The sequence below is a fragment of the Atheta coriaria genome, unplaced genomic scaffold, assembly GCF_025399875.1.
Source record: "Atheta coriaria isolate IRGN ID8LTWV9N9 unplaced genomic scaffold, Caltech_Dcor_3.1 hic_scaffold_3_pilon, whole genome shotgun sequence".
Taxonomy (NCBI): Eukaryota; Metazoa; Arthropoda; class Insecta; order Coleoptera; family Staphylinidae; genus Dalotia; species Dalotia coriaria.
In genome coordinates this window covers 9,306,179-9,315,896 of record NW_027045445.1, presented here as the reverse complement: position 1 = coordinate 9,315,896, position 9,718 = coordinate 9,306,179, and the positions used below count along the sequence as shown (strand labels likewise).

The 9,718-nt window shown below is 40.0% G+C and overlaps 3 protein-coding genes and 1 long non-coding RNA gene across 4 annotated transcripts; 2 read left to right on the top strand and 2 right to left on the bottom strand.

Moving 5' to 3' along the window:
- Window positions 1-15: 15 nt before the first annotated feature.
- LOC135804155 (intraflagellar transport protein 20 homolog) lies at window positions 16-777 on the bottom strand. The gene is made up of 2 exons (XM_065317928.1): window positions 507-777; window positions 16-442 (listed from the first exon to the last, which is right to left on the bottom strand). The coding sequence occupies exons 1-2, from the start codon at window positions 628-630 to the stop codon at window positions 174-176; spliced, it is 393 nt and encodes a 130-aa protein (XP_065174000.1). The 5' UTR covers window positions 631-777; the 3' UTR covers window positions 16-173.
- Window positions 778-848: 71 nt separating this feature from the next.
- Window positions 849-2,481, top strand: LOC135804154 (BTB/POZ domain-containing adapter for CUL3-mediated RhoA degradation protein 3-like). Its single transcript, XM_065317927.1, is given in 4 exon segments — window positions 849-1,032; window positions 1,086-1,258; window positions 1,328-1,774; window positions 1,777-2,481. Coding segments are annotated over 4 exon segments (894 nt in total). The 5' UTR covers window positions 849-1,024; the 3' UTR covers window positions 2,043-2,481.
- Window positions 2,166-9,431, bottom strand: LOC135804153 (uncharacterized). The gene is made up of 5 exons (XM_065317926.1): window positions 9,047-9,431; window positions 5,129-5,211; window positions 4,491-5,049; window positions 4,351-4,418; window positions 2,166-4,093 (listed from the first exon to the last, which is right to left on the bottom strand). The coding sequence occupies exons 2-5, from the start codon at window positions 5,135-5,137 to the stop codon at window positions 3,077-3,079; spliced, it is 1,653 nt and encodes a 550-aa protein (XP_065173998.1). The 5' UTR covers window positions 5,138-5,211; window positions 9,047-9,431; the 3' UTR covers window positions 2,166-3,076.
- On the top strand, window positions 5,817-7,327 carry LOC135804156 (uncharacterized). Its single transcript, XR_010550986.1, has 2 exons — window positions 5,817-6,330; window positions 6,391-7,327. It is a non-coding gene; the product is annotated as an uncharacterized lncRNA (long non-coding RNA).
- Window positions 9,432-9,718: the final 287 nt, after the last annotated feature.

Here is a 9,718-nt window from a genome sequence, read left to right as displayed (position 1 = left end):
ACAATTTACATCTCTTTTCTTGAATGTTTGTAACTATTTTGAGGTTAGTTTAATGTTTCACGTTCTCTGACGTCACAAAAACTTCTATAAACACACAATAGTCAGAATTTGCGTAAAATCAGTGTGTAAAACTTGTTTAGCAAACAAAAGTGCAATAAATCACTCCTCTTACATTAATAACTAATAAGTGAATTTAAAATTTCATTCTGTTCCATTTCAGTCTTCTGTAAAGAGTTGAGCTGGTTTTTCAGACGTTCTAATTCCATGCTTTTCTCCGAAACCAACGCCTGCAGCTGTTGTTGATCGACTTCGCGATGTTTTTCCATTGTTTGCAGAGTATTTCTTGCGCTGATTGCTTTTAGTTTCTGTTTGTCTACTTCTTTACCCAATTTATCCACCAACGTGATGAAACTGTCGATGATCTTTTGAAATTCATCTAATTCTGCAAAAATATAATTAATTGATATTTATTCTATGTATTAGTGATTGGATATTTGTTATATTACTATCAATGTAGATTTTGCACTCATCCTTCAGGACGTTTGTTTGTGAAGCGACTTCTGGATCGAGGATGCGCACTTTGTCGACTTCATCGAAGTAAATGCCGAGTTTATTTAACATTTCAACCATTTTTTACGCTATTAGTTGTAATTGTGTTGCAAATAAGTCTAAAATGACTTTGCAGACATTTTGTTGTTATTAACTGTTTCCATAGTAACAAGAAAACAAAATTAACTTTTGATCCAATCCTGTTGAATATCTTTCAGCGCTGCCAATATTTCACCAAAGTAACTAACTTTTCATGGCTGGTAAATGACAGCTATGACTTTTATGACATTGGTGCGATTCCATCGCCTGTTTCGTGAATGACTAATTCACAGTTAGCGTAAAACCGTCTCGATAACACGTTATCAGCCCACTGTTATCAACTAACAATAGCTAACATTTAATGTGTGTTTATTGATAAAATGCTTAGAAATAATTAAAAACTTTGCGGTCACAGCTTCCTCGTCGCTTTTCTTCTATGAACTCGTAAGTTGTCATTGAAATTACCATGAATTTATTCTAAAAACAAATCATTTCAGCGCAATTCTCAACATGTCCGGCAAGACGGTAATCAAGGACAACCCCTCGCAGTATGTGAAGCTAAACGTTGGTGGTGCATTGCATTACACCACAATTGGAACACTTACAAAGCATGACACAATGTTGAGGGCAATGTTCAGTGGTCGAATGGAAGTACGCTCTGATTGTGAAGGTAATATTCAATAAAATTATATTTAGAACAAGAATAACAAACTAAAACATTAAAATTATATTATTTCAGGCTGGATTTTAATTGATAGATGTGGTAAACACTTCACAACTGTCTTAAATTTTCTCAGAGATGGATCAGTGCCACTTCCTGAAAGCACAAAAGATTTAGCTGAGCTGCAAGCAGAAGCAAAATATTATTGCATCACAGATCTAGCTGAATCCTGTGCACAAGCCCTGGCAAGAAAACATGCTGAAGTTGAACCACTCTGTCAAGTCCCATTGATCACATCGCAAGCAGAAGAAGAACGCCTCATCAGCTCCACAACAAAACCAGCTATAAAACTACTAATAAACAGACACAACAATAAATATTCCTATACCACTACATCCGATGATAATCTACTGAAAAACATTGAATTGTTTGACAAATTATCACTCTGGTTCAAAAATCGCGTGCTTTTTATCAAGGATGTGATCAGTACCAGTGAGATCTGCTGTTGGACATTCTACGGACACGGTAAAAGGTATCCGAAGTGTGTTGCTCGTCAATCGTCTACGCAACAGACAAAAAACACAATAAAGTTGAATGTCCAGAGTCGCGAATCTACGAAGAAACTTTGAATATTTTACTTTATGAGACAAGAAATGGACCGGATCAGGAACTGATGCAGGCGACATGTACACGTGGAGCTGTCCTGGGCATGAGTTCTTATACCAGTGACGAAGAAGAGGAACGCACCGGATTGGAGCGGCTGCGTTCGAACAAGTTCAACAATCAGACGTGATGCGAACTGCCCACGTGCGACACGTTCAAAATCTATTTATTTTCTTAATGTATATAAATCTATATTTGTGTGCGTGATGATGAAACCAGTGAATGCGATGTAAAGCTTCCGAGATAATTCACATAATCCGAACAATTTATTTTGAATCCGTATGAAAAAATTACAATTACAGCGCTAAAGTCAATTAAGTGGAAATTGGGATCGACTGATCCGAATCGCAAAGTCACAATGCAATCAATTTGAAACAATTGTCTTATCTTGTCATCCCTGATTTCTTGTACATCAACTTTCACATAAAACTCTCCGGTTAGGAGTTGGCACTCCGATTTTTAAATAATATTTCAATGCGTTGGATTTGTTTGGAATTTGCGGTTTACTTGGTATATCTTTGCGAACTATATAAACAATCTCTTTAGCATTCAATATATAATATAATATATATATATATATTCAATATATTAGTTATGTAAGAATATATATATAGGGCCGGCGCGGGATCTATCCTTAGAGAATCACTTAAGAATTAATGGCGTAAGTTGGCTTAAACTAGACGCGACGGATTGTTTAATCGTACATTTGACCATTTACATTTAAACTCTAGCAAAGCGCTTGTTATTTTTTTGTTGTTGTATCGTGTATAATACGTATCGTACGAGGATGCTAGGTTTAAAAACGCCAAATCAATCATTTTGACATCGAAAGCACGGGGTTCCTGCTTTTTAAACCTAGCACAATATTTTCTGGGTTCTCTTGTCTTCCTATACCAAGTGTTTTGAAAGTGTAACAGTGTAATTGATTTTGTAGAAGTATTCAAAAATAGGTCGCGAGTGTTTTACATTCTTGTCGTGTACATCTCTGTCGGCTTGTCAACGTTTTTACGATTAAGTTTAGTTTTACGCGGTATTTGTAGCGGTATAATAAGTACACTTTTTTAAACAACATCAGGTTCGCTCTTAGTTCTTCATCATCATCATTGTAGTTTTAGCCGCGTGCGCTCTGTTATTGTACGAATTGTTAATAATTGTTATGAAAAATCACGAACGATCATTCTCTTCATCGCTTTCATCATGCTCACGTAATAATGGACTACCATCGTAGAGTTTACTACGACTGCCCTTTTGACTTCCGCTGCGTTTTGAGGTAACGCCCCCGTTGCCTTCGTGGTGTGCAGTTGGGAAATTGGGCGTGAAACATCCGCAAGGCGTGGTCGGCGCGGAACGCGGGAACCAACTACGGCGTTTTTCCTCTTTTCCGGCACCGCCTACCGCCGAGCTGGACGTTAACGGCATGTACAACGTTTTCGCCTTGGAGCGATTAAAGTAGTGTTTTAACTTTGGTGCAGGCGCCTCCGCACTCACCGGGCTTTTATGCTGCGCGGGCAATTGTTGAATTTTATCCAGTAACTCACGCATCTCCAGCGTGGGACTGGTCGCACGTGGCGGGGAATCCGGCGTGCCCAGATTTGCCAGACTGCTTATATCTGAACTTGTCATACTATTCGTAACGCTGTTGTAAATCATATCCATTTGTGGATTGCTCTGTGCGTTTATCACCACACTAGACGCGACGAGGCTCGAGGGTGCACACACCGATAAATTCAACAAATCGGAAAAGTTGTGCTCCGGATCGCTTTCAGACTCAACTGAAGCTTGATGCCTGGGTTTGAATTTATCACGCAGACGTACCTCGCGTTTCTTCAGTTTTACTGCGGGTTCAACACTCTCAGGAGGTTCCTCTTTGTTGGTGCTAAGATTGGACGCAGGTGGATCGTCGGTGGATGACGCCCGATTTACAAAATCGGTGAGATCGACGACTTCTTGCCGCGGCGAGTTTAAAAACTGCTGCAGTGACGCGGAGGGACTTACACCAAGAATGGCGCCGATTGGGGGCGGTGGTGGGGTGGGTGCTGGCACCGGAGAAGATGTTGAATTACGCGCTTGATGCGTATTGGACTGGGGTTGCTGTTGCTGGGGCGGCGGACCGCCGACGACTACCGAGACTTCTTCCAGGCTGCCTGTGCACGAGTAGGGCGGCGGTATGATGTTGTTCGCCTGCGGAAAATGCATGAATTTATTACCTACTTACTCCAACATTGAACTTTTGCGAAATTATGGGTTAACAAGTAAGTTTTGTATCGATTTCTGCGCTACAGAGTGTTGAAATGTTTAAAATCTTCAAGGATAATGAAAAAATTTGTTGTAAGCGTTGTGTGACACTCTGTAGATTGATTTTATTTTTATTGTTCTTTGGCAGACCACCAAGCGGAGTTTTTGCACGAAAGTTGGAAGTGTTTCAAGGACACACGTACCTCATTGGCGGCGTTGCATATGAAACTAGAGCTTAACGAGTCGATTGTGCTAGTTGCAGATAACGTTCCTTCAAAAAAGGAAAAACATAAATTAATTTATTTTTTCTGTTTTAGTTTGGATGTAATCACTCATCACTCACCTACGGGTCTAACAATAAAATTTCTAAAATACTGCACCATCAGATACCCGGTTGAGGTACCGTTGGACTTCACGACAGCGTCACCATTGTAGCTGATGACAAGCGGGTAGAGATCCGGTTTGGAGGTGACCTCCGAATACGGGGGCGGCGCCTGATGAAAACTACCGCATCGACTGTACTGCGGCGGCGCGTAGCATGACCCATTCGAATCTGGTTCCGAATGATGCTCATCGCCGACACGCCCACTTCCGCCCACATCTCCGCAGCATAATGATGCGCCCGTGAAGGAGGCGGTGCTCTGCCGGCGCCACAATGAACACGCGCAGAGGATTCCCAACAGGGTGGCGGTGGTCGCCGCCCAGAAGTACCAGTGGCCGATGACCAGCGACACCATGTTGTTGGCGGGCAGGTGGATGCTGCTACCGCCACCGCCGGCGTTGGCGGTGCCCACGGTGTAGCCACCGGCGCGGAATACTGAATCCGCTGGGTAGCAGCAACCCTGCTTGCAGCAGTCCTTCGGCGGGCTGCACGTATGGCCGCCATCACAGTACTTTCCCAACTGGAATTTTATTTCGTATTTAAATTTATATTATAACCCGGCGCCTTCACCATTTTTAAAAACAAAAAAGTTAACTTACAGTAGTCATGAGTGACGTATGTCCTTTTGTGATGCATGCGGTGCGTTTATTGCCTCCTCATCGCAATTACAGAGCATGGCAGGCTGGAAAAGCCCAACAGAAAAGATTTGTTTGGTTGATGTAATTTATTTCGGCGTCGTTTTACGACTTTTGCTACAATTTATTGGCGCGCGTCCAAACGAACGCCGAAAATCTTGTGCTCTCTGTAAACGCATCGTAAGCTTCATTTATCGCGTACGTGCGCTACCTAACAATGATCTGTAAGTCCCCGGCGGCCATTGCTAGGCTGTCATAAATTAAGAAAATTTAAAAACCGCAGGAACGTATTTTACATTTTAAATTAATATGATAAGCATAACTTAAGATTCACCGCGTTGTTTTATTCATAGGGTGGCTGTGGTTGGCTGGACGTTGGGTTTATTTTATGTTCGAGAATGCCAATACCGTCCCCGCTATTCGTGACGGATGCAGGCGCCGCGACGTCGCCGCCGATCACGCCGCACCGCGTTTTGGCAGAGCCGCTGGCGCCGCCAACTTCTCCTCTTGCCCCTGTGCACACCCCCAGCGTGCTTGTACTACAGAACTATCTTCAAAACAAACTTTGTGTGCGTATGTAGTTTTTGTTGATTTTTGCCGTGTCTAACATTTTCTTCGTTTTTTTTTTCAGGCAAGTTTTAGTTTCGTATCTCTTAACAATGTCTGACTGTCGTCTTTGTTTGTCTCATATATTCTCCTTGTGATGCCTCAAGGACACGTAAATTCCAGCGGCATTATAACTCCATCTTACTGACAATATGACGCAGCAGCATGCTTGCTTATCTTCGTCATGGCGTCATGAGTTGAAGACAGGCACGTCACTCATCTGCGGATGCTATGAATATCGAGCGCGTTTGAAAAGCGTTGGAAGTCGTTAGAGATTGATGTGGGACAACAAAGCGTGTTATTAAAAGGCATTGATGTGGAATAAGTCACGTGTTATGCTTTACTTTGCGTAAACAACGTGACGGGGATAAAAGCCCGCATGACGTGAAGGTCAGCGCTTTGAACTGCGCAGCAAACACTTTAAAATTGATGAAATTTTAATTATCAATTAACAGCACATTGTGAATGGGTGTATAATGTGACGCAGAGAGAAAAGCAGAGAGTGACGCAGATATTTTAATATACTGCGCAGATATGCCGGAAAGTAAGTGAATTTTGAGGTTAGTTTCATATATCAAGCATATTACCATCTATATTATACCAAATATGCTTTATTTTAGTGTCTGAGGCTGTTTTCTAAGTATTTTTAACCTAAAATAAGTTTCTACACAAAAGAAAACTGATAGTAAACTTGAATAGCTAAATTTTAAGGTTATGAACAACAAAATACTGATATAACCTTATTAAATGCAAATTTTTCTAAGCAAAGTCGCCGAATGTCCTCCTTTTACTACTGCAACGACAAAGGATCATACATTAATTATTTCCCGACTGCAATTTATGAATTCCTGGCTCTATTATAAACCATAATAATTCTATGCAATTAGATCATGATTGCGATGCAAATTATCCTCACAAATTTATGTGTGGCTTAATTATACACCAAACCCATCATTATAATTATTAGCTTCTATTATATGATCCCTATTTGTTTGATATATTGTTTTTCCGTGAGGCTACACTGTTCAACGATGTAGTTTTAGTTGGTGTAGTTTTCGTAAGCAGCAACTGGAGTAACTCGAGACGGCTTGAAGTGTTTTCCATCCGGATAAGTGCCTACGTTGTTAACTGCCATGCGGAAACTATTCTGCAGTTCAGCGCGCGGCCGACCACAACAGCCAAAGACTCTATCAAGGAAGAATAGAAGCAACCAAACAAGTTTGATTAAAGCAATTTGCCTAGAGCCCTACAAGTTTGACAACAAACTTTCGAAGCGATGAATTTAGTACTAGGACGTGTATATTGGAGAGTATCATTTGTAAAACACTCTATATATCTATCTATATGCATATAAAGAAAGTAGGGTTAGTTAAAACGTTGATAACTCATTAACGGCTGGACAGATGTTGATGATTTATGATTTTTTGGATTTGTCTTTACTCCAAATAGCAGAATAACTATTAAAATATTAAAAATTATCATTTAAAGAGTGTTAAATAAGGGATGAAAGTTTATATAGAGGTACAATCATATTTATAATTAAATAATTGAATCCTAGATGGCGTTTAAGTGCATTATTAGCATTTTGCGTTGCTTTAAAATAAAATTGCGAATAATTTTGAGAAGAAAGTAAAAATTAATTTTTACTAAAAACTCCAAAGCGGGACAAAATTGCGAGCAAAAGAAAGTACGATGTGAATGTGGAGAAATTTCCTAGTAATCCAAATCGAATAACCTAGCCTCATTCTGTCGCATCGGCCATCTTCTTCGTTGTTTGTGTGTCATGTTCTCCCGCGTGCCCAATTTCTCCTCGATTTTTCCTGCTATGCTTCCCGGCTCCGATTCCAGTTGGAACCGTGCCAGGGGCAAGGAATTAAGCCGACATCCAGGGCCTTCACGCGCACATCACTCCACGTTATACTTTCCATATAACATTCCCGTGCCGCTTGCGGTTTGCGGTCATGCGTTATGATAAATGTCGCAAAAGGTCAAATCAACATTCGAGATTGTTATTGTTGTTATTTTCAGGCGAGGTCGTTAAGTGTATATTTTGTAGCAACATCGGAAATGTTACATGGCGTGACTTTTATCAAATTTTCCAATGCGCAAAGTACACATTTGAGTTTTTTACTGCATATTGATGTAATTAATTAATAATTAAATCAAAACAAGGCATAAAATCAACTTTTACGACGAATAGTTTTGATAATTTTGTTCAAAAACATTTTTATAGGTTAGATTTAACATAAAAGTGACATAACCTTCAATTTAAGCTACTTAAAAAGCGTTTTAAATTAAAAGTTAATTTCGTGTACAAAAACTAAACCCTTATAACCTTTCCATCGCAAAAAGCTTTGATACCGGATAAGGTCAAAGATCGAGGCGATTGATAATGTTTACCGGGTCTAATCATTAATTGATAGCCGCCGTCCCGCAGCCGGATTGCTACGCGGCGATAAAACGTGAAATTAATCGAGGTTACCGCTTTCCTTCATCAGCAGTTTCATTATAAACTCGGCATATTGGTATTTTTACATTTCACTCGCCTTGAAAATTCAATCTAACAGCGTATGCAACCTTGCAGCATGAACGTAAATTGCGAAAAACTGCGATTTTATAAACTGTTTGAGCATCGCGTGCGAAATGTCAATGTCACTACCACGCGTGCTGACCCGGCGCCTTCACCATCGCAATTTACTCCTGCTAAACTACAACTACAACTAATTAAGCAGGAAAAACTGATTAATTGGGCATAAATATTAATGAAAATAATAAATTTACAAATTGCACGTTGAAATTACTAGTTTTGTGCGGTTTTTTTTCATTATAATCGATATGTAGTACTTTGTAATTTAGTTTTTAAGTCGTTTGTGATGTAAGTGATGTGAGTTATGTGTGTTTGCAGCTTTTAATAAATCTAAGAACAGGTTATACAACCGGGTTATGTGCAAGTGAATTCGTCGCGCGCGCGTTCCCTCGCTTGGCTTGCGCTTTTGCTGGCCCGTTTCACGTATCCGACCGAAAAATGTATCGATTTTCGTCGGCGGGGGGGACGCACACCAGAGCGGCGGCGGCCGGCGGTGGTTTCATCCCTCCGGATTCTCTCCGCGCGCTCGTACGCGATGCTACTCTATATTTACCACCAACAGATAGCTTCAAGCCTGAAATGTCCGGTTTTCATTGTTTTCGATGTCCTACCATTATTCGATTTCCTTTACTAATGTTTACAACACGTTTTTTTGTTATCTGATTTATTATGATTTGTTTTATACTTACTATATTGTACAATTGCTACAAATCTCTGGGAATTTCCTTCGGTTTGATTGATTGTTTGACCACTGCACACTGTGTTTAGTATTTAGTATATTATTAGATGTTATAGCAAATTTTACGAAGGTTTATCATGATTGTTGTTGGAGTTAATTTAAGACAACCGAAATGAATGCGATTCTACGCACACGAGTTTTGCAAGCGCTTGCAATTAGGGTGTCATTACGTTGACGCATACCGTCTCGCCAGCACGGAGCGGGCGCACCACTAAGGAGCGCGTGGACGGTCGAGGCGCCGCCAACACCGGACGCCGCCCCCGCCGCTGCCGCCAACGATGGTTTCACGCCGTCGCATTGCAGACTTCACCTTAACATTCTTGTTTTTTTTATTTAAATTAATTTTTAACAATAATAACTGTCAGAGAAGTTTTATAGTCATTTTTTAAATATTTTAAATTGTAATTTGTTCTTTTTACAGGAATAAATATATTGTATGTTTATAAGGTTGCATATGTTTTGTAATTATGAAAATAACTTTATTTTGAACGCAAAGTAAGTTATTTATAAGATCAATGTTAGAATAATTGATTTTTTGTAGTATTTCTGCTGCGGAAAACTATGATTTAATAATTTATTGCGCAGATGTATTTTATGCGTTGCATTGCTGCTAACTTGGTTG